The sequence below is a fragment of the Eptesicus fuscus genome, chromosome 3 (assembly GCF_027574615.1).
Source record: "Eptesicus fuscus isolate TK198812 chromosome 3, DD_ASM_mEF_20220401, whole genome shotgun sequence".
NCBI classification, from domain to species: Eukaryota; Metazoa; Chordata; class Mammalia; order Chiroptera; family Vespertilionidae; genus Eptesicus; species Eptesicus fuscus.
This window is the reverse complement of record NC_072475.1, coordinates 57,500,489-57,525,905: the sequence shown is the minus strand read 5'-3', so window position 1 is coordinate 57,525,905 and position 25,417 is coordinate 57,500,489. Positions and strand designations below refer to the sequence as shown.

General features: G+C 36.0%; 1 protein-coding gene across 1 annotated transcript in view; it reads left to right on the top strand.

Annotated features, from left to right (window-relative positions):
- SLC49A4 (solute carrier family 49 member 4) overlaps positions 1–25,417 on the top strand; it is a 75,216-nt gene that overhangs the window by 33,012 nt on the left and 16,787 nt on the right. Inside the window, exons 4-7 of the mRNA XM_028131163.2 lie at positions 4,709–4,838; positions 10,388–10,496; positions 16,388–16,455; positions 20,069–20,196. Coding sequence (XP_027986964.2) covers positions 4,709–4,838; positions 10,388–10,496; positions 16,388–16,455; positions 20,069–20,196 — 435 coding nt within the window. The remainder of the gene's footprint in view (positions 1–4,708; positions 4,839–10,387; positions 10,497–16,387; positions 16,456–20,068; positions 20,197–25,417) is intronic.

The window sequence follows — 25,417 nt, the reverse complement described above, 5'->3', positions numbered from 1 at the left end:
CTATCTTAACCTTTTGCACTCGGATGTCGAGTGTGACTCGACACGGTTAGCATTAGAATAAAGGAATCAAGAAAAAAACAAGCGAGTGCAAAGGGTTAAAACATTAATGATTCTTACATGGAATTATTCCAAACACATCATAAGTGAAATATAGACTAATAGACCAATATCCCTTAGGTATATAGAGCCACAGTCCTGAAAAAAATACTAGCAAACCAAATCCAGCAACATATACAAAGGATTATATGCCATGACTAAATAGGATTTATTTCTGGAATGCATGGTTGTTTGAACATTCAAAACTCAACTAATGTAATGTGCCATATCAGTAGAATAAAGGAGAAAAAACATGCAATCATCTTAAAAGATGAAAAAAAAAAAAGCATTTGACAAATCCAACACCCTTTCAAGATAAAAACACTCAACAAATCAGAAATAGATACAGGAGCTCTCTCAACCTAATAAAGGGCATGTATGAAAAACCCACAAATACGATCATAGTTATTGGTCAAAGACTGAATGCATTCCCCCTGAGATCAGGAATAAGACAGGGATGTCTATTTTTTCAATGTCTATAAAGGACATATATGAAAAATCCACAGATAAGATCATAGTTACTGGTCAAAGACTGAATGCATTTACCTCGAGATCAGGAACAGGGTAAGTATGTCCACTCTTGCTACGTCTGCTTAACATTGGGTTGGAGGTTCTAACCAGGATCACTGAGAAAATGAAATAAAAGGCATTTAAGATCAGAAAGGAAAAAGCAAAGCTATCTCTTTTGAAAATGGTATGATCTTGAATATAAAAAATCCCCTGTAGTCCATTAAAAACATATTAGATCTAAAAAACAAGTTCAGTAAGAATGAACAAAGTTTATTCTAAAAAAAGTTTTAGGATGCAAGATTAATATATAAAGATCAATTGTATTTCTGTACATTAGCAATGAATAATCCAAACATGAAATTAGGAAGACAATGCAATTTACAATAGCCTCGAAAAGAATAAAATATTTATGAATAAGTTTAACAAAATAAGGTAAAACTTGCACTCTAAAAGACTACAAAACACTGTTGGAAAAAATGAAAGAAGACCTAAAGAAATGGAAAGAGATCCCATGTGAAAACTTAGTGTTGTGAAGATGCTAATATCCCCAAATTTATTTACAAATTCAGTGCAAGCCCAAATAATATTTGGCTGCCTTTGTTGCAGTAACTGACAAGTGGATTCTAAAGTTTATATGGAAATTCAAGGGACCTAGAATAGCCAAAACAATCTTGAAAAAGAACAAAGTTGGAGAACTCACACTTCCCAATTTCAAAAGTTACTACAAAGCTATGCCAATTAAAACAGAATTGTACTGGCATAAGGATAAACATATAAGTCAATGAAACAGAAGTGAGATTCCAAAAAATAAACTATTGTATAATTTATGTGCAATTGACTTTTCAGAAGAGTTCGAAGACAATTCAATGGGGGAAAGAAAAGTCTTTTCAACGAACAGTACTGGAATAACTGGATATCCAAATGCAAAAGAATCCATTTGATCCCCTTCCTTACACCATACACAAATGAACTTAAAATGGATTGTGGACTTAAATGTCAGAGCTAAAAAAATTAATTTATATAAGACAAGAGAGGAGTAAATATTCATGTCCTTGGGTTAGTCAAAGCCTTTTTATAAAGGACACCAAAAGCACAAATGACAATAGAAAAAAATATGTAAATTGGATTTCATCAAAGTTAAAACTTTTGTGCTTCAAAGGACACCATCTATAAACTGAGAAGACAATCCATAGAATGGAAGAAAATAGTTGCAAATTACGTATCTGATAAGGAGCTTTTAACCGGAATATATTTTTTAAAACTTACAATTCAACAACAGAAAGATAAACAACCCAATTAAAAAATGGGCAAAGGACTGAATAGACATTTCTCTAAAGAAAATATGTAAATGGCCAACATGAAAAATATGCTCACTGTCATTAGTCATTGGGGAAATGCAAATGAAAGCCATAATGAGATAAACTTCACACCCAATAGGGTGGCTATAATCAACCAAATTGAAAATAAGTGTTGGTGAGAAAGTGGAGAAATGATACATTGGAACCCTTATACCTTGCTAATAGAAATATAAAATGCCACTTTGGAAACATTTTGGCAATTCCTCAAAATGTTAAACAGAAATTGCCATATGACCCAGTAATTTTATTTCTAGGTATATACCCAAGTGAGATGAAAACACATCTGTATAAGAAATTGTACATGAATGTTCAAAGTAGTGGTATTCATAACTAGAGGCCTGATGCACGGAATTTATGCATGGGAGGGGGCCCCCTCAGCCTAGCCTGCACCCTCTCCAATCTGGGACCCCTCGGGGATGTCCGATTGCCGGTGTAGGCCCGATCCCACGACATCCCTCTCACAATCTGGGACTGCAGGCTCCCAACTTCTCGCCTGCCTGCCTGCCTGATTGCTCCTACCTGCCTCTTCCTGCCAGCCTGATCACCCCCTAATCACTCCCCTGCCAGTCTGATGGATGCCTAACTGCTCCCCTGCCAGCCCGATTGCCCCCAACTGCCCTCCCCTGCAGGCCTGGTCACCCCTAACTACCCTCTCCTGCTGGCCTGACTGCCCACAACTGCCCTCCCCTGCCGGCTATCTTGTGGTGGCCATCTTGTGACCACATGGGGGCAGCCATCTTGTGTGAGGGTGTGATGGTCAATTTGCATATTACCTCTTTATTATATAGGATGACCTAAATGTAGAAACAGTCTAAAATGTCTGTCAAATACGTGGATTAAGAATATGGTATATCTACTCAGTGGAATATTACTTGGCAAAAAATAAATAAAGTGCTGATATATGCTCCAACATGGATGAACCTTGAAAACATGCCAGTGAAAGGAGCCAGTCACAAAAAACACACACAAATTATATGATTTCGTTTATAAGAAATGTCCATAGTACTCATCCAGGGATACTAAAAGTAGATTAATGGTAACCTAGGCCTGGGATATTTGTGCAGGTAATGAATACAGAGTTTCTTTTCTGGGATGATGAAAAAGTTCTAAAATTGATTAAGGTGATGGTTGCACACTTGTGAATACACTAAAAACCATTTAATTGTGCATTTTAAAAGTGTGAATTGTATTATTATGTGAATTATATCTCAAGCTGTTTACAAAAATGCCAGTTGAAAGATGGGCAAAGAATATGAACAAGGCAACCACAGTAGAAGAAATACAAGTGGCCAATAAGCATATAGAAGACTAGAGATCCGAGGCATGAAACTGGTGCAAGAGTAGGCTTTCGCAGCCACCGCGGCTGCCTGGTTCCCTTCCTCGCAGCCATGGCATGGCGGCGGCCTGAGTCCTCCACCCCACGCCTGCGGAAGGATGTCCAATCTAATTAGCATCTTATGCTTTTATTATTATAGATTATTATAGATGCTCATTCATTGTTACTAATAAATAAAAGAACTGTGAATTAAAACAGTTTATTAACTTTAGTTGCTTCTCAGATTGACCTAGAATAAAGATGATATCTGTAACTAAGTGTCATAAGAATGTTGTATTTTTTTTTTGCTAAGAATATAGCCCTAGAATTAGAATTATCCTACTGAAAGGTCCTCTGGAAATCACTTAACCCAAACCCTTTATTGGCCCAAAAGAGTAAGTGATTCATTCAAATTCCAAGTTAATTAATAGCATAGACAGGTATATACTTTAAGGCTTCAGGCATTTCTACTAAATGAAGCACAGCTAACAAAAGGTGGGACTTCTAGGAGACAAATCTCTGGAGGGAATAATCGGGATAGCTAGAAACCTTCCCTCCTGTGATAATGTCAAACTAAGATTGTTGCGATATTCATTTTAATTCTGATTGTTTAATATTCTGCAGTAGCTAGTCTTGTGTTTATAAATTTTACTTTCTGTCTCTTGGTTTCTTATTTTGTATGCTTTCCTGTTCTGCTCAAATTTCCCATACAGCCTGTAAATTGAGTCTGTCCTACATCAGAATATCATATCATTGATCAAACAAACCTCCTGATCTCTTCTTACATATTTTCTCATATTTTTTATTTATGAGGACCATGTTTATTAGACAACCATCCATGACCTGTTTCAAAATCTCTTACAGTTCAGTACTGTGGGGTTTTTTTTCTTTAATTGTATCTATAATTTTATATGAAATATTCAGAAAAGGCAAAGCCACAGGGATAGAAAATAGATGAGCAGTTTCCACAAGCTGTGGAGGATGAGGGTGGGGAGGAGAGTCACTGCTAATGGGAAAGGTGGTATTTTGGGGGAGATGAGGAAAACGTTTGCTGTTGTTGTTGGTGACACTTACAGATGTTCCCCCTTCATCCCTCTTTGCCCCCCTCCACCCAGCCCCCCTCCCTTTTCTCCATAGAGCAACCTTTGCTTACTGTCTCAATCTTTTTGTCTGTATAGTGCACCATAGTACCACCATACTTCATTGCTTACAGTAGGACTTCTTACCTATGACCTGCTGAAATGTGTATCTTGACATATGATGTTTCTCACAAGGCTGAGCTGTTTTGGTTAAGTACTATATTTCGCCTATTTTCATATGCCTACTGCTTAGTTGATGCTCAGTAAATATTTGTTAGATAAGTAATACTTGAAATGTTGAACTGTTTGTGTCATCTGGTTAACATTTCACTTTTTTTTTTTTTTTTCAGAATTTGGAGTGGTCTGCTTAATATTTTCTGCAACTCTTGCTTATTTCCCACCCCGGCCTCCCCTTCCTCCCAGTGTTGCTGCAGCTAGCCAACGACTGAGTTATCGGCGGAGCTTTTGTAGATTATTAAGGTAAATGTACTTAGAATTACTGAGTGGTTTTGACTAGCACCTTTAAAAATAATTCCACATTTATTTAAGATAATTTAAAGTAGTAATTTTTCAGCAATCTATTAATCAGTTTGTAAATAATTGATAAAAAATGGATTAAATACTTTAATGGAACTTCCTATCAGAAATCTATCTTAAAAAGTTGCCCAAAACAAAAACCTCCATAATTTTTCCCTTCTCTATCTCTATTGTTATTTATTTAACATTTTAAAAATTAAATCTTTCATTTAAATAATTTCTTTTATAAGGAGCCATATCACATAATAGTATCTGTGAAATCATGGGTTTTATGTGTTTATTATATTTTTCCTATTATGTAAATTCTTTTTATTCATTTTGTATTTTTTTTTTTTTAATATATTTTTATTGATTTCAGAGAGAAAGGGAGGAGAGATAGATAGAAACAGCAACCTGGCATGTGCCCTGACCGGGAATCGAACCATGACCTCCTGGTTCATAGGTTGACACTCAACCACTGAGCCACACCGGTCGGGCCATTTTGTATTTCTTAATACGCATTAAAATAAAAAGTGAATAAAATAAATAGTGCTTATTTATATGCCTCCAATAGGATCATACTTTGAGAAACTTAACATTTTATTTTATTAGAATAATTTAAATATAATTAGATTAAATTCTGCCCTTGAAGGCTTAAATGCTACAGTACTGAACTGGATTCTTTGGATATATAGACCATCACTGGTGATTATGATTTGCAGTTGGGCCATTAGAACTTATCTTTGGAATTTTTCCCCCAGTTTGTTATAATAAGTTTTTAGTGATTCATTAGCAACTCTCTCCGGTTGGTTCTTTCTTTTCTAGTCCTCCTCTCCCACCAGATGGTAAGACCTTGTGGTCAAGAACTATGTCTTTTTGTCCACAGTAATATTACCTAATCCTATATAATGAAAGGCTAATATGCAACTTGTCCCTCGGGAGTTTGACCGGCCAGGAGTTCTACCGCTCGCTATGACATGTGCTAACCACCAGGAGGTGGCACGGAACAAAGGAAGGCCCTGGCTGGCGGCCGGCAGCCAGGGGAAGGAAGGCCCCGCCAGCCCTGATTGCTGGGCAGGCCTACGGACCCTACCCTCACGAATTTCGTGCATCGGGCCTCTAGCAGGATTATAATACAAGCGACATAATAGGTAATTTAAAATTTTCTAGTAGCTGCATTTAAAAAGATTAAAATAAATAGGTAAAAATTAATTTTAGTACCATATTTTATTTAAGCCAGTATATCTAAAATATTACTTTAACATGTAATTCATATTAAAAATTATTGATGAGGTATTTTATATTCTTTTATTCATACAAAATCTTTGGAATCTGGTGTATATTTTACTTATAGCATATCTCAGTTCAGATGCTAGATTTCATTAGAAATACTTGGTCTGCATTTAAATTTTATTATATTAACAATTGAGCAGTGTCTCCCATATTGTACTACTTTATCTAAAGTTAAAAATACGTACCTACAATTTTTCAAGCTTAGAATCATTACATCTGTGATATTATTTTAAAGGTTTTATATTCTACAGACAGTTGTTTGGGCCTTAATTGAAGATCTTTCACTTTACTTCTGTGGAAACTTCTTATAAAATTCACTGTGTATTTGTTGAACATGTCTCTTAATATTATCCACTTAATTATCTTAAAATATGTTTTACACAGCAGACATCATTTTGCTCTGCTGCAGCAAGTTGTAATTGCTATTCATTATGAAATTTGTGACGTATTTTATTCCAGTCTCATATTTTTCCCCATAAAACATTTAGATAAGCAAATTACAATGTTATATTAGTATGTAAAAAATATTTAGAATTGAGTTAGTTTACTGACACCAAGAAGGTCAGTGACAGGTTATAGTACTAGAAGCAACACATACTATAACATGCACACTACAATATCTTACCCAGTGCAGCAATTAAAGTGGATTGTAGTTCTACCAAAAAAATAAAGTTGCATTTAAAATTTTAAATTAGTTCTGAAGTTGCACTAGCCACATTTCAAGGGTTTAATAGCCACATCTGGCTTGTGACTACCATGTTAGCATAGCTATGTAACATTATTTTTCAACTTTAGTTCACAGCCAACTAATGAAAGAAGGTTGACCACCTTTTTAAAAAAGTAGAATAAAATCCTATCTAATAAAAAAGTAATATGCAAATTGACCATCACACCAAGACACAAGTTGGCCACCCCCATGTGGTCAAAGATGGCTGCCCCTATGTGAACACAAGATGGCCGCCATAAGATGGCCTGCAGGAGAGGGCAGTTGTGGGAAATTAAGGATGACCAGGTCAGCAGAGGAGAGCAGTTGGAGGAGGCAAGGCCTGCAGGGGAGGACAGGTGGGGGGGACCCAGGCCTGCAGGGGAGGGCAGTTGGGAGCCAGCAGTCCTGGATTGTGAGAGGGATGTCCAACCATGTCTAAATGGGTGGTTGGACATCCCTCAAGGGGTCCCAGATTGGAGAGGGTGCAGGCTGGGCTGAGGGACACACACCCCCTCCCCCCGCCGCCAATGCACAAATTTCATGGACCGGGCCTCTAGTAGAATAATGTTATTGCATCATTTATAGTAATGATACATATCTTTTGTGAAAGTTTCAGTCTACCTATATGTACATATATATGGGTAGGTCACAAAGTAAAGATATGTTTCTTACTCTGGAGCATTGTAAAAGGTTTTTGAAAACCATGTCTCTATAGCACCTCGTACATTGCCTTCCACATAATAGGCAACAACAGAAATATTAGTTAAATTGAATTATTATCAATGGCACACATTTATAAGATGAATAGTTAAAATGATAGTTGTTATTTTTTTGGAAATAAAATGCTATTTAAGTTTTTCTTTATGCCAAGCCAGAGATCAAATAGCAATAGATAAGGCTAGAGAGGTAGATTAGGGTCATATTATGCCGTATTAGTAATTTTGGACTATTCTGTGGGAAATGAGGGTTAATTGGAGGATTGATTATAATGAAAGAAGTTATATAAAAGATTGTTCTGACAAGGGAAAACAACTTAAAATTATCACTCTGATTACCCTGTTTGCTTCTAATTGCCCCAGAGTCAAGATCTTTATTTCCTGTGTAAACCATAAAGTGTAAGACCTTTTTTCTCTATTAAAAAAAAGTCATTTTCACTAATGCTTAACATTCCTTTGTCTCTCCCATATTCGACTGTTTACTCTGCAGAATTGCTTGCTTCTACTTTTGGCTCGCCAGGGGAGTTCTTTGGGCCTGCCATGCTGTATTCCCCTAGCCTACCAATGTAATTTAAATTTTCTCTGGTCCTTCAAAGAAACCCTGGTTACTTTATTATTTCATGGATTCACTGGAATAACTGTTTTTTTCCCTAGATTAATTGCATTATCTGGGGTAGGGGCTGAGGGGAAGCAATGGTTGTATGCTGAAGTTTCCACCACAATTATTTTTTTACTATTTGTACCATTCCCATCTCTTAATATGCATTTAAACTGTATAACCTAAGGTAAACATTTCTCTCCCTTTATGTGTTGGTTTAATGTTTGATGACGGTGGTTGTTGTTTTTGCCTTTCAAACTTCAAAGGTGGAGAGTTGAGTTGAACATGTTCTTTACTTCAGGACACATGAACACATTTACTCATTTATTTACTTGTTCATTCTTTTATTTATATTTCCCACTTTCATTCCTCTCCCTTTTCCTTGCCCAGGCCACCTATCAAATGCATTTAATGTGTATCTGTCTGTGTGCTTTTTCAATATGTGTAATTTTTAAATGCATCTGTGTTTAACTTATCTAAATGATGGCACATTATGTATCTCATTATTTTTGACTATTTTCACTGAACATGTTAAGGTTTGTTTTTTAAAAATAACTTTATTTGGAGAATTTATAGAAATATCCAAAGGTAGAATAATTCAACTTTGATATCCCTATAACCCAATATCAACAATTGCCTATTTATAGCTAATATTGTTTCAGCTCCACTTTACCTACTTCCCCCATTCCTGTATCATGAAGCAAATCCCAGATGACAAGTCATTTCATCCATAAATATTTCAATATATGTAATATATGTTAAAAATATAAGGACACTTTAACACAAATATAGTACCATTATCACACCTAAAAACTTAAAAAAATAGTTTACTAATATTACATCATTGTTTATATTTCCAATTGTCATAAATGTCATAAAATTTTTTTTAACAATTTGTTTGAATCAGCACCCAAATTAGGTTCACATATTGCAGTTGGCTCAAATCCATTACAATCTATAGGTTTCCTTTCTTCTCTCTCTCTTACCCTTGTAATTTATTTGTTGAGGAGCCAACTCTTTTGTCTCCAGGGTCTAGATTTTGGGGATTGCTTCTTTTTGGTGTAGTTTGCCATGTTTCTCTGTTCTTTGTATTTCCTGTAAATTGTAGCCAGAGCTATGTTCTAACTCAAGTTTTGCTTTTGCTTTGTTTTTACAAGACTACTTCATAAATGATGCTTCCTTCCTCCAACAGGAAGAGCAAAGGAATAAAATTATGTTATAAATATAAAAATATAAACTATATATTATATAAAATGTAAAATTATATGTCTATATTACAGTATGGAGCTGGATAAATAAATTATGATATACCAACATAATGGAATACTATGCAGCTATGAGAAAGAATGAGGAAGCTCTGTATGTATTGACTATGGAAGAGCTTTAAGACTTAAAATGAAAAAGTAAAATTCAGCAAATGGTTGTACTATGCTATCATTTATGTAAAAAGATTGGGGGGGAATATATCTTTTTTATTGGCTTGTATGTTTTGTAATATTTCTGGGCAGTTACCAAAGAAAGTGATAACATCGATAATTGTGGGAAGAGGGCAATAGGGATTTGAGGGAGATATTTTCCCCATATTTTTATACCTGTTTGGTTGTGAGCCATTTGAATTGTATTGCCTATTAAATAATTATTTTTAAAAATAATGGTAAAACAAATGATAATAATAAAACAAAAATTAAAACTATTCTCTGAAAATGGTAAAACTAACAAATTATATATTTGTTTTTAATCTTTTTTTCTAACTTGTTCAAGGAGAAAGTATAATTTTTTAACATTTGAATTTTTATTTTTCAATTACAGTTGACATATATTAGTTTCAGGTGTACAATATAGTGATTAGAGATTTATATAACTTATAAAGTGATCACCTGAAAAGTCTAGTATCCACCTAAGCAACAGTAATATATCCTTTCAAATAGAGTTTATTTTTAACTGAACCTACCTACGTCATTCTATGAAATAATGTTGGTAATTCATCGATATAATAAACATTGACAATTTTAAATAATATGAACAAAAAAGACTATTTTTATAAAAATAAAACATTTAAAGAACTTTGATTTTATTAACAACTGAAAACTATTTTTTATTTCTGATTTGAGTGTTCCAATTTTCAAATGACTGTTTTCATGAGTAAGTTTAAATTCTAGAGTTTGAATCTGCAATAATATTTTTTACTTCTCTTTCACAGCAACGTGAGATTTTTGATGATTGCTTTAGCATATGCCATACCGCTCGGTGTATTTGCTGGCTGGTCTGGAGTTCTGGACTTAATTTTAACACCAGTGCATGTCAGCCAAGTAAGCATTTTATCTTTATATTTGAAGGTATTTTTAGTTCATTTAAATGATAACTATTGTCTACATGTTCTTAGTTTTAGCTTCAAGGCCTGGATAAAACAATAGTCCATACCATTATTGCAAAAGCAAGGTCCATGTGAAATAGTTATAAACAATATTTATTTTCTTCCTGGATTTTGTTAAGTCATGAATTTCACATTTATTTGGGTGTTATTAATGATGCTACTAAGCAGAAAAATAAAGAAGGAAAATCTTAGTTTTGTTGACTCTGTCCTTTATATTCTTGCTTTATGCTTTATGAAGATTAAGATCCCTTCTCAAATATATGGCTATTCCTACATCTAATTTCTCACTTTCTCTCTAGTCTCAGGATAAGGATATCTCATTTATTTAAAAGTAGCCATTACATTGATGGTGTGGGGTCCTCAGCAAGTGAGAAATGCACTGCACATGTAAGGGGCAAAGCTACCAGCGGTTTAACAGAGAGGCCGTTACAGGATTGAAAGCAGAACACTTACAGTGGAGGGCAAGCAACGCTGGGCTCTCGGAGTTCGGGCCCTGCCGGAGTGGAAAGGCCTCATTAACATCTTGGGCTTCTGCTGAGACACCAGAAAGGCCAAACTTTAGAATGTAGGACTCTTCCCGAAATTGAGTAAGACCTAGCCTGCTTAAACCCAGAAACAAAGCCTAAAACCAAGCCCCAACGAAAGTCTGCAGAGGAGACAGTTGAGTCCTACCAAGTGAGAGGGGGCTTGGGAAACACCTTGGCTTCTACTTCTCGGCTCTTCTAAAGCACAAAATCAAGCCTACCCAAGTGCAAGGTGATCACTTAGTAATTGAACTGTCTGCTAACATAAATATCAACCATTTTAAAGAAAGATGAAAGAGTGTGGAATCTTTATATTGTATTTTCCATGACCTATACTATACAATTAGGAAAACAGAAACCACACCAAAACATTAGGCATACAAAGGAACAGGAAAATGTGACCCATATTTTAAAAACAAAAAGAAAAGTAGTCAGTAGAAACCAACTTGGAGATAGTCTAGATGTTGGATTTAGCAGACAGAGACTGTAATGTAAAAGAGAGAAATCTTTGCTCCAAGTTCATAAACATATCCCCTCTGTTAATCTTGTAGAACTGAAAGTATAGTAGCCACTAGCAACATGTGCCTGTTTGATTTAAATCAGTTGAATTGAAATAAAAAATTCACTTCTTCAGTGACACTTTTCAAGTGCTTAATAGCCACTTGTAACTTGTGGCTACCATACTGAACAGTTCAAATATATTACATTTTCGTCATCATGGAAAGTTCTATTGGACAGTGCTGTTCTAAGCTTTATCGTTATGCCTGTCATATTTAAACCTAGAATGGAATTTTGTGCTTGTTATAGTTAGGAGTTTATTTTCCCCCAATATAAATAAATATCCATTAACCTAATTCAGTCTTTGAAAACATCATGCTTTCCCATTGCTCTCCAGTGTCATCTTTGTCATAATGAAGTGCCCTCGTGCACATGAATGTGTTTCTAAATTATTTTCCCCCTCTATCCTTGGTGCCATCCATTCCTTCCTCTTGTTTACAGTTTTTGTGCCATCTTTAGTTTAATTGTGTCAACCTCTAGTCTATTTGTCTTTGTGCCAATACCAAATTGTCTTAAGTATTCTAATGTTACAAGTTTTGGCATCTGGTAGAATAATACTCTTTTTTATTCAGATTTTGATGAAATATTTTTTGAATCAATAGATCAGCTTGAGAATTAACTTCTTTATAATACTGCGTCTTCCAAGCTATGATCATTGCATTTCTCTTCATTTACTTAAGCCCTAATGTCTCTGAATGATGCTTTATAATTTTCTGCAAATATGCCGTCTGTATATTTATTAGATTTATTCCCCAGTATTTGATATTTTTTGAAGCTATTTTAATTGGTAATTTAAAAATTACCAGGAGGCCACAGTTCAGTTCCCGGTTAGGGAACATACCTGGGTTGTGGGTTCCATCACCAGTGTGGGAGTGAAGGAGGCAGCCTATCAATGATTCTCTCTAACCACTGAGCCATGCTGGCTGGGCTATGCTAAATTTTTTCTAATTTTACCTTTAGGAACTCTTAACTATATATGTTATACCTTCGTATTGTATTCCCTAAGTCTCTTACTTTTGATTCTGAGTTTTTTTATCCTTTTGTATTTCTTTGCTTCAGACTGGATATTTTATCCAGCCTTTCTTCCAAATCCAATTTTAGTTTTCAGTCTAATATGCTATTAAACCTATTAATGAGTTAGTTACCAGTTTCAATTATACTTTTAAGTTATAAAATTTTTTGGTACTTTTTCATAGTTTCCGAATTTCTGTAAAATGCTTGAGCTTGTCTTTTATTTTTTTTTTAAATAGTTATTTAAAGTCTGCATCTCATAATTCCCTTTTTCTGGATCTCCTGTGGGTATTTTTATATTTGTGATATTCATTGATGTTTTCTAATCTCCTTACGTGTTCTATTATTTTTGACCCTGTGCTAGACATAGTAGCACTATGAAAAGTTGTAGAGATAATTTAAGCTCCAAGATTATGTTATTTCTGTCCAAAAAGAACTTATATTTTTCTTACAGGAGTCTAGGGATCATTTAATCTAGTTCCAGAAATAGGGGTTATTTATAGCTGGGCTTCCGTCCCTCAGAGTATAGTTTCCAGGTCACAGTACTCTTAAGTATAGTCCTTCAGAGCCCCCAACTAAAGCCTGGGATTTTATAAAAGGCCACTCATCCCAGAGTAAGCCTCAAACTCATTTTTTCCCCCTTGTGTCAATGAGGCTGTTGATAACTTCTCAGCACCTTAGCCACTTTTTCTAAAATCAGCAGACACCCCACCCCTAAGGGAAAAGAGTCCCCACGTACGAGGTTTATCTCTCTGGGTTTCCTTCCCATTCTACATAATGTTTCCACAATTGGGTATTACCTTCTTGGCTCTCTGATGCCATCAGATAGATTTCCTAATTCTCAATCAGAATATTAATCCAGATTACTTAGTATACTTTCACCATAAGAACTAAGCCTTCCTTAATTTCCTAACCTATTTTCTGGATGACAGGTATTTCAAGCATGTTCACTTTCAAGAAGGAAAAGTGTAGCACTCATTTAAATGATTCTGATTCTGAAAATCCTTTTTCACTTTTATCCTCACCAGAGGATATTTTTCCATTAACTTTTATTATTTTATTTTTTACATTTTTTTATTGATCCCATTGACTTTTAGAGAGAGTGGAGGGTGGGATAGAGACAGAGAGAAACTTCATTGTGAGAGAGACACATGGATTGGTTGCCTCCTGCACACACACCCCAACCGGGCGGGCAGCGTGAGTGCCCTTGACTGGGAATTGAACCTGTGACCCTTCAGTCCAGGGCTGACACTCTAAACATTGAGCCAAACAGGCAAGGACTGACTTTGCAAGATTTTATGCTTCATCTTATAAATCCTTCCAAGTATCTGCCTCTGTACAAACTCAGAGGTATAGAGACCATAAAACACACCAGGTATTAAGTAAAGCGAAATTTAAAATTAAATGAAAGCAACAGATCAAAACAAAGAAAATGTTTTAATTATTGTGTAGAATGTTATTAACTAAAGCAATTGTCATGAGCAAAGGAAGCAGAAAAGCACAAAAGCCTGACAGGACCGGGGTCAGTATGGTCAGAAGCATGGTGGCTCTGCCCCGGTACAGGACCCCACTCGCCTAGGGGACAGATGGAAATGTTAGCGGGAGCCTGATAGCATTATGTGGGCCTTAGATGATGGATGCAATGAGAGGGGCAGTTCTGCAGAACAGAGAATTCTCTTGCTCCAAAAACCAATAGTATAAAAAAAAAAAGTAGAGATAATTTAAGCTTCAGGGTGTTCTCTTTATCCAGAGAGCGTTTATCTTTGCTCTGGCACCAAACACTGGTACAACAAAGGACTTGTGTAAAGTATTGTATTACTTGGAGCAGAATCCCACAATTCTGAGACTTAAGAAGAAATCCATTTGTCATTCACATAGCAATCTAGGACAGCTGGCCTGGTAATGTAGGACAGTTGGGATAGGTCTTTTCCTCACTCTTATTTAGAGACCTGGGTTGCTTCTACTTTGCAGCTCTTCTGTCTCCTAGGACCTTGTCTTTATAGGCATGGGTGAAGCTGGGTGACCACATCTGGATTCCAGCTCGCAGAAGGGAAAGAAAGCTTGGAGGAGGCATATAACTGTGTTCCAGGTTCTAGCCCAGAGGTGGCACACCTCAGTCTGGCCACTTCCATTAATGAGAACTTAGTCACGTGGTCACATGGAACTGAATGGGGGCTGGGACATGTAATCTAGCCAAATGCCCAGGCAGAAGAAGATGATATATTTTGGTGGACAGCTGAACATTTCTGACACAGGTGTAATGAAAAATATGACTAGAAAAAAATAAAAGGTAGAAGTCAGTTTGGGCGGCTCTCAAATGCCGGTTAGATTTGGACTTCTCCCAGTAGCCACAAGGAAAGCCAGGAACTGTTTCTGAGAAGCGAAGTGGAATGATCGGGATAATTGTTCTGGCAGTTTGGGAGGAATAGATTGTGGAGACCATTCCTGATGCTATTACAGGAGTCTAGAGTGGGAAATAAGATAAGCAAGTGTGGTGGACGTGGGAAGGGGAAGGAGGAGACAGAATGCGTCTTTATTGTTAGGGACACAGGGATTTCAGTGGTAACAACAGCTAACATGTACCAAGCATTTTACATTTATTAGCTTATTTAATTCTAAAAAAAATTCTTTATCATCCCCACCTACTAGTGAGAAAACTGAAACTTAGAGTGTGAGTTGAGACAGAAGCCAAGTCATAATAAGAGTTTAAGACACAGGCATGATGAGCACATAAAGGCAGCATTTGTAGATTGCTCTGAATAAGTTTGGCCAGGAAAGCGATTAAGACATTAGGTAGATTGAGAAGCATCATCAGGTAATGACGACAGCTCTAACTTTTTTTTTTATTTTTTTATTGATTAAGGTATCAATATTTGTCCTCATCCCCCTATTCCCATCCCAAACCCCTCCCCACGTATTCCCCCACCCCCCTGTTGTCCATGAGCACTGGTTTAGGCTTATATGCATGCATACAAGTCTATTGGTTGATCTCTCCCCCTTTCCCCCAACCTCCCCTACCTTCCCTCTAAGGTTTGACATTCTTGACAGCTCTAACTTTTATTGAGCATTTCCTCTGTGCCAACCACTGATCTAAGATCTATACATATATTATCTCATTTAGTCTATTTTATAGGTAAGAAGGTGTCATATAATTTTCCCAGGGTCACAAAGCTAGTACATGGCAGGGCCAGAAATGTTTTCTCAAGAGCTGACTGAGCTATACAGTTGAAACTCCGCTCAAATTCTCCTGCTCTATCCAGTCTCCCCAGGTGCTCAACCCTCAAACCTACATTGTCTCCCCCTTTTGTGTTCTGTTAATACATTTTTAGTTGTTGCTAGGTGTTTAGCACTTAATTATTTCCTAGTAGTTAGTTGCCTGTATGTTGGCTATTTTTAAACTTCTTTCCGTCAGCAACCATCTTTTGTCCTTTTCCTATTTTCTTAAGGGTTCCTATTATAATGCTAGGCATGTAGAATATATTTTAAAAATAGTTGTTGTGACATTGATTATATGATGTGACATTGATAAGTTAATCGAGGACATATTTACTGAGATACATTTGTATTACTTAGTCACACACAAATCCTTTCATTTGATTCGTTTTCTTAAATGGCATTTCCTAGATTTGTTGTCATTTAGCTATTAATATTGATTATAGAGGATTTTTTTTCAAGCCTTCTAAATTGCAACATGATAGTCTTATGTTTAATGTGTCTGCCATTTTCTTAACAGGTAGATGCTGGCTGGATTGGATTTTGGTCCATTGTTGGGGGCTGTGTTGTTGGAATAGCTATGGCAAGGTAAGAACATTTTATGTTAAACACGTGAGTAGCCAGAAACCAACAAACAAAAAGCCCAAAGGGATAATCAGCTCCCCTAAATAAACATTAAAATTTAAGGAAAAGTAAAATAGGCAAAGGTCAGAGAAGGGGGCTACAAGAAAGTCGACATACAGTAAGGAGAATTTGCTGCTAGAAGAAACCTCAAGAGTGGTCCGTCCTGAAATGTGTTTGTAGACTGGTGATGTATTTCCAGTGTAATTGAGCTGCCTCTTTCCATGTTATTAGAGAATAACATCTACAAATGGGACCCAAAGGTGATAGTGTAATAGAAGCAAATGGATAGTTATCGAGAATTGAAAACAATCATTTGTAAGAGCATGTCTAGAACTTTCCATGAAAAGGCACTGTCCTGATTAGCATATATTTACTGCTGGGTTTTTTTGGCATGTATCTCAATGGTTATTCCATTTTGATTAAAAATGTCCATAAAGACTTCCAGTTTCATCAAACTGCCTATGATCTTAACACATTATGACAACACATTTTTAGAATGAGTCAGGAGAGGGAAAAAGTTTCATTTATTCTAAAAAAAGAAAAGAATGAAAATGCCACTCATGTATGTGACTGCCTATAAAACTACTCTTGGTCCTTCCAAAGAGATGATATTCATTCACTTCCCAAATAATTTTACCCTACTTAAATCAGAAACAAAATTAGGCAATCAACTTTACCAGGAAAGGAAGAATCTAATTACATATTTGGGGAGATAAATAAGATGGGTAAATCACCTTAATATCTAAACACTAAAGCACAATTGACACAGGATAATATTATATCTAAATCTTTTGTTTGTTTGTTAATCCTCACTCGAGGATGTTTTTCCATTGATTATTAGGGAGAGTGGAAGAGAGAGGGAAAGACAGAGAAAAACATCGCTGTGAGAGAAACACATCGATTGGTTGCCCCCTTCACGAACTCCAACCAGGGCCCCAGGAGCCTGCAACCAAGATACGTGCCCTTGACCAGAATTGAACCTGGGACCCTTTGGTCCGAAGGCTGGCGGTCTATTCACTGAGCCAAACCAGCTAGGGCTATCTAGATCTTAAAGTTTGCAAAGTGTTTCTTGGATAATGAAAGAATAAATTGACACTAATTTCAAAATCACTTTATGAGGTTTTTATAAGTTAAGAAAATATAAGAATAAAATCTAAAAGATAGTTATTTGTAGCAGATCACTACATTGATACTGAAATGCATTGACCTATCACATTTGACAAAAATCATACCTAATTATTCTAATTAAATCTCTAAGCCAATTAGAGTGAGTCATCATTTACCAAATTCTATTCTGAGCACCAAATAGGTTAGAGGGAACCATTATACGTATATCAGAAATGACATCTCACATTCTCCTTTCTCTTTATTTTCTTTCCATAAACCTTTCATTTTAACTTTATAGAAATAGAATTAAGGGGAAAATTAGAATGAGAACATTTTTGTTTTTAATATGTTGAAATTGAAGTTCTATAAAGTACTACCCTTACCCTGGGATCTGAAATCAATTATATGTGTCTCCTAGACCTTAAATAAATTTTAAAATTACATTTATAACACCAATATTTGGGACCCCTAGATTGCAGTCTCCTTATAGATATGAATGCTTTGGATGATTATTTTATAATTATGTTGGCAAAGGCCACTCCTAAATGTACTACTTTGGTCCTAGCAGTATACTTTGATAGTATTAGCCCATTTGAAAGGTCTAGGTCTCTAAAAAGAGCAGATCCCGGTGGTCAGTTTGTTCTTGGGTCATCTGGCCTGTGAAACTGTCTCCCAGTTCAACTTCACTCAGCTCTGGTTGTACCAGAAATCTCTTCTATTCTCTCATACCTGGCCACCTGCCTATCTGACAAGTATGTTCAGGCAGCATACCAAAAATATATATCAGAAACATGTGTGATTTTTAGATTTTCTTGAGGGACATTTCTATCAAGCTGTGGAACCATTTTTAGAATTTTCAAGATGAAAATTTTTCTGTCTGTGAACTTTCATAGTTAAGAACAAACCTGTCACTGGGCAAAGGTGCAGTCATTTTTCCTACCAAAAGATGGCATCAGCTCTCAGAGGAAGTTATTTTAGTCTCGATAACGCTTACAAACATGATTAACCATATCATGCCAAATAACTGCAATACAAAAGATAGTATTGAAAGTGTTGGTAGGGATGGACACATATTTACAATAGAAACTAAATTCATTTTTAAAGCTTCAAAGAGAAAACATGGTAAATGCCATATTTAGGTTGGGATCTGTTTTTCTGCAATGGAAACAATTCTGAAGGACAGAGAAAGTTGTATGTTGGCACAGCCAGAGGATTGTGCCTGTACAATCAACAGTTAGTCGGCAGATGTGGAAAAGCAATTAACAAATGGAAAAGGTTCTGGTCATAACTAAATGGTAAGCATTTAGATGCCTTTTAGTTTCACATTAACTCAGAGGGAAAAGCAGGGATTTTAAGAACTTAAAATGCTAGGAAACAGTAGTCACAAGGTTTAAACAATAGTATTCACTGCTCTCACAAAGCTTACAGTCTGACAGGAAAGACAGAAAACAAATGCAAAAACAGGAGGAATTACAATAGAGGTAAATGATATGAAGAAAATAAAGAGGTGGCAAGGGGAGGTGTTTTAAATGAGCCTTATTCAACTGACACCTGAATGACCTGAGGAAGAAGCGGGAGTAGGTCATGTGAAGAACAGGGGTACAATATTCCAGGCAGACAGGACAGGTCACTGCTGGGGGAAACAACACTGCATGTATGAGAAACAGAAACAGGCCTGTTCAGCTGGAGCATAGTAAAGCAAAGGGAGGGTGGAGGCAGAGACCAGGTCATATAGGACCACAAAGACTCTAGTGTAAGCTTTAGAATTTGTTCTCTGAGTCTGAATTTTGGGAAAGCCATCTCTACAAGTTTATGTCAACAAGTTAGCCTGTTTTCTAAAACTAGAACAATATGTACTCATTAAAGGATATTTAGCAATTAAAGAAAAAATATAAAGAAAGTAAAAGTGGTATTTAAAAGCTCAGAATCCATCCTGTGAATTATAGATCCTGAACAGAAATCACCTTTTGTGAGCTTGGTAAGAGAAAAAAATCATTTATCACGAAGTAACATTTATCACTTATGCACACATGCGCACACACACAAAATGTATCAGTTAAAAAAATTTAAAACTTACTTTTAAAAGAATGTATGGAAATTTCTTTAAGAAATTATCTATCTTCTATATAAATAAAAGGCTAATATGCAAAGTGTCCCCTCGGGAGTTCAACTGAGAGTTCAATTGCTTGCTATGACGTGTGCTGACCACCAGGGGGCAGCATGGAACGAAGAAAGGCCCTGGCCAGCAGCTGGCAGCAAGCAGCCGTGGGAAGGAAGGCCCTGCTGAAGGAAGGCCCTGCTGAAGGAAGGCCCTGATCGCCAGCCAGGCCTAGGGACCCTACCTGTGCACGAATTTCATGCACCGGGCTCCTAGTTCTTAAATAAAAGTGTATCATAGATTTAAACAGTATTTTTTAAAATTCAGCTAGGATTAATAGACTTTTGTGTTTTTTTGTTTGTTTGTTTTTAGGTTTGCAGATTTTATCAGGGGTATGCTGAAATTAATTCTTCTCCTCCTGTTTTCTGGGGCTACACTATCATCCACGTGGTTCACCCTCACCTGTTTGAACAGCATCACACACCTGCCTTTAACCACAGGTAAACACTTACTTTTGAACTTTGAATAAATATTTTTAGTTCATAAGAGTATGTAAGAGTAAGTAGGACTTTTTTTTGCTTTCTAGAAGTAATTGTTTAATATACAAAAAGGTCTCCCTTGCCAGCCATCAAACCATTATCCCATCTAAAAAAAGTCAGTAAATAACTAAAAATATTTTCACTGGTATTTTACATATGAAAAAGAAGTATTATCTTTAACCCAAGCTGTATAACATGGAAAAGCTTATATGCTTTTAACATTCATATCAGTGCATAATATAAAGATTTTTTATCTTCTTTATAGCCATTACGTCATTGTACAACAGTAAAGAAAATGAACAAAGGCAAAAAGCTATGATGTTTATAGTACACTCCAGTAAAATCCTTTGAGCCAGCAACTATAATTTACTTTATATTTAGTATAATTACATCATCAATACAAAACAAAACTTACTGGAAATATCTATTGGAAGTATACTAGAGGCAGCTTACTTAGCTCATCCAATTAACCTGAAACATTTATAGTTGTTGTTTTTATTGTGGTTATTAGTATCATTGGGGGGGTCTGTGTTAGTTTTCTGTGGCTGCTGTAATAAGTTACCACAAAGGTAGTGGCTTAAACCAACATAAACTTACCTTACATCTCTGTACGTTAGAAGTCCAGTTTGGATCTCCCTAGGCTAAAATGAAAGTGTGGGCCGACTCAGGAAGAATCGTTTCCTTGCCTTTTCTATTACATTCCTTGGCTTGTGGCTCCCTTCCTCCATCTTTAAAGCCCAGAACGGCCTGTTACATCCTTCTCACGTGGTATCTTCTGTGCCTCTCTTCCAAAGCCACCTCTTCCTCTGAACTCCCATCTTCTGTCTCCCTCTTCCACTTTTAAGGATCCTTGTGATTGCATTGAGCCCATCCAGATAATCTGGGATAGTCTCCCAATTTTAAAGTCAGATGATTAGTAACCTTTATTCCAAAGATAACATGTTCATGGATTCCAGGGATTAAGACATAAATATATTTTGGGTTAGGATTGGGGGACATTGTTCTGCCTACCACAGGATCATTGTGAAATTACTATGACAGCCCAGCCAGTGTGGCTCCATGGTTGAGCTTCAACCTATGACCTTCAACCAAAGGTCACAGTTTGATTCCCAGTAAGGGCATATGCCCAGGTTGCGGGCTTGATCCCTAGTGGGGGTGTGCAGGAGGCAGCTGATCAGTGATTCTCTCTCATCATTGATGTTTCTATCTCTCCCTTTCCCTTCCTCTCTGAAATTAATTAAAACATTTTTTAAAATTACTATGACAAATTATTCTGTTCCTTTTTTTTTTTCCACTTTAATCAAAGATTAAGATGCATGCACTAGACCTTCTTATCCATGGGTGATATGTTCCAAGACCTCCAGTGAATGCCTGAAAGTCCAGAGAGTACCAAACCCTAGATATACTATGTTTTTTTTTCCTATACATAAGTATCTTTTCACTTAAAGAAAGCTCTTTATGGCTTCTATTTGGCATATTCTAATAGCAGAATCTTTTGTGCTTTTGGACCATTATTAAGTAAAATAAGGGTTACTGGCACAATCCCTGAGCTACCATGACAGTTGATCTGATAACAGAGACTACTCAGTGAGTACCGGGCAGGTAGCATATGCATCATAATATGCATTGTGGATGTATGGGCGAAGGGATGATTCATGTCCCAAGCCGGATGGCGTTCGGGAAGGTGACAATGAGAGATTTTATCACCCTACTCAGAAAAGTGTGCAATTTAAAACTTACACATTATTTATATCTGGAATTTTCATTTAATATTTTCAGACTAAGGTTGACCTCGGGTAACTGAAACTGCAGAAAGCAAACCCACAGATAAGGGGGACTACTATATTTTTTACTTCATTTGCAATTAATATTCGGCCACCTGTTGGATTATGTGTTTAATTGTATGATTATGTGTTGTAAAGGTAGATTGTAGGATTGTAGGGTTATTTGTTATACCAAGCACTTATGTGGGTAGGAGTGAATAGTCTGAAAGTGGCTCTGTAGCCACCTATTACCCAGTGGCATGCATGTTCCCTGGGACTCCATGAGAGGAGGGCTCCTTGTCTACAGATAATTGAGGAATACTGTGCATCCCAATTTGGACTTATACTGTCCATAATAAAAGGACCAACACTTGACATGTGACGGGGGGAAGAGGGTGCAAAGCTTCCCAAGGCACTCATTTATTTGGGAGTTCCTACCACTTTCATGGTAATAATAGGGCAATGGGATACAGTTGTCCTATAACCATGATTACCAAGCTGTGCCAAGCGAGCTGCCCTGGAGCGCCACAGCAAACTCACAAGGCAACGCGGGCTATTTTAAATTTCCAAAGGAAACGAATATTCCACATCTGCCAGACACTGTGCGAGCACTTTCAGCATGGATCCTGCTACTTTATTTTTGATGATGACTTGGCAAAGTTAGGTTTTCTGCGGTTGCTGTGATAAAAAGCAAATACTGCCAAAAGTCAGCGTGGAACAGGAAATGAGAGTGGTGGTGTCAATCTGATTCAAAGATTTGAGAAGTTGTACCCTGCCCATCAGATGCACACATCCCATTAGTAGGTAACTGTGGTTATTTAAGAATGAAATAAAAACATATGTATTTCAATATTTGGGTATTATTTTTTAAAATAGCTACTAAACTATTAGGACATATATATTCTTTAAATTGTTTAGCTCTAACTGTGTAATTAACACAACTGTTAGCTGTTTCTTTTGGCTTTGGAGCACCATGAAAAATTTACTGAGACAGAAAGGCTGCTGAGAGGGGAGGTTTGAAACCTCTGCTCTATACCACCCCGGGAATCCTCTGTAATGTTTATCGCTTTGCCTATAAAGCCCAGTGTCCAGAGTAATCATTTTTGGGTATTATGTACTTTTTATACATTAACATTCCTACTTTAGGGTTTCAAGCAATTTGGGAAACTATTCTGGGCCATAATTTTTATTTTATTCTGGTATAATTTCATAGTTTAGCAGTTGTACAACATTCTGGTGGAACAGTTTTGGTTTATAACTTTTCTTATTCATGGCATTATGCTCAGATTTTTGTGTGATATTGTATGTCAAGTATGCATCTGTTAGGTTTTACAAGAACATGGTCATGAGTACCCAACGAACAGATTTCTTTCCCTTGAATTAAGTGTAAAATATTCATTATAAGATAGTACATTCATTAAATTATATGTATTTTCTAATTAACATAAGTTAACAGTTTTATCTCTGGATGGAGGCACTAGGAATGAATTTAACTTTTTACCTCCTTTTTGGGGGGCCTGGGATTTGTATAATGAATATACTTTTATAATCAGAAAAAAAAAGTATATATTTGAAAACAATACATCTTTTTTAATCTTAAAAAAAAATTGATGTAACTGAACCTGGTCACAACTGTTTTCCCAATTTGTCCCTGAAAATAATTATGTTGGACAGAAAGGAAAACAGAATTCTAAATTAAATCAAGACCATAATTGAAAGGTTGAGTTTGATGAGGCCATCTTAACAACTACTGAATTTATAAATTCTACTGTTGTTTTCAACTGCAAGTCAGTTTTTGAATGTCACTTAGATACTCCTGAAAGATGCAGTTTCAATATTATTTATATTTTATACATACACTGGGTTAAGGACTAGGTTTGTTCACATTCCTTCTCTTGATTATAGTATATTTTTTTCACTTTCCTGATACTACTTAATAGTTACTTGAGTGTATGTTTTATCTCCTCTAAGAATGTGGAGTATGAATTTGTGCCTTATCTGACCTTAACTCCTACCACAGTACCTACCACAAGCCCTGAGGAATGAATGAATGAGTGAATGAATGAATGCAATGTATATATTATCTCCATTTTGACTCTCAGCAGATATGACTTATTGCAAGTAGTAGTCAGCAATCATGCCCACTCTATTATTTAGCACTAGCTGTAGGAAGGCAAAAGGGCACATTTTAATGGAACAGTGGAGCATTTGAATAAATCTGTCACAGATACTCTTTACCACCTTTGTAAAAATCTGATCTCATTCTTCTTAAGTAAAAGAGGTTTCACGAAAAGGAACTTACTATAAAACCTAATTATAGACAAAGTTAGACCTTGGAGCTATTTAAAGGCAGTAATGGCAAATTCATGTTTCTTTTTTCTTTTTCTTTTTTTTTTTTTTTATCACAGTCATTCTTTTTTTAATCGGGAAAATATCTAGCCCTATTCCCCATTTCTAGCAAACTTAGTATTTCTCTTACTGCTTTTTCTATATCAGAAGAATTTACATGAAAAGCACTTGAAAATATATGCATTAATTGTAACAGTTGACATAATAAATTAAAAGCTAGTTAATTTTGTTCAACCCGTGTGTTGTAAGTGCTACTACTACTAAAACCTTCTAATGCAATCTTTTTGTAATCCACTGATCTTGACATTATTGTGCCATACAAAAGGAAACTGGATCATTTCAGTTGTGTAAAGGCATACTGTTTTGCTATATGTACTTGCTTACACACATCTTCTTGTAGGCTATCAGGAATATGCTTTTATTTCCTTAAGGAAACTTAATATTTAAAATTGTGTTATATCTTTATTAATTGAAGCATCTACAATAGGGAAAATAAATAAACTCATGACTAGATAATGCAAGTTTCAAAACCTTGAAGCTATGCCATGAACAAAATTATGAAAATACATTATTCACCTTATCTGAGAACTTGATGTCTAGCCCTGTTAGCCACAACTCAGTCATTTTTCACAGAACAGATGAATACTTCGAAAATGGCATTTTGAAAAATGTTAGCACTTTGGTGTTGAGTTTCCTGAAACAATATAATTTGGGTGTTTAACAGAAGTTGCCTTGGGAGACATTTTTCCTCTAATTCAAGTTACTAGAATGCCATGATGGTGACGTCAGAAACAGATAGTGGGAGGGGAATAAGGGGGATAATTAGCTAGACATGAGCCCCTTGAGAGTGATACCTGACTATAAGCTGACTTCAAGTGATATTTGAAGAAAGAAAATATATTTGGTTGTACTGAAGGCATGTGACATAAATAGGGGAGAGCTTTATTCTCTTAATATATTTTCATGTATTTTGCATTTATTAAGATAATTATGTCCCATTTTAATTAGCATGTAAAGAAGTAAAAACATAATTGCCAAAAAGGGTGGTAAATAAGAAAATTCAGGCCCTG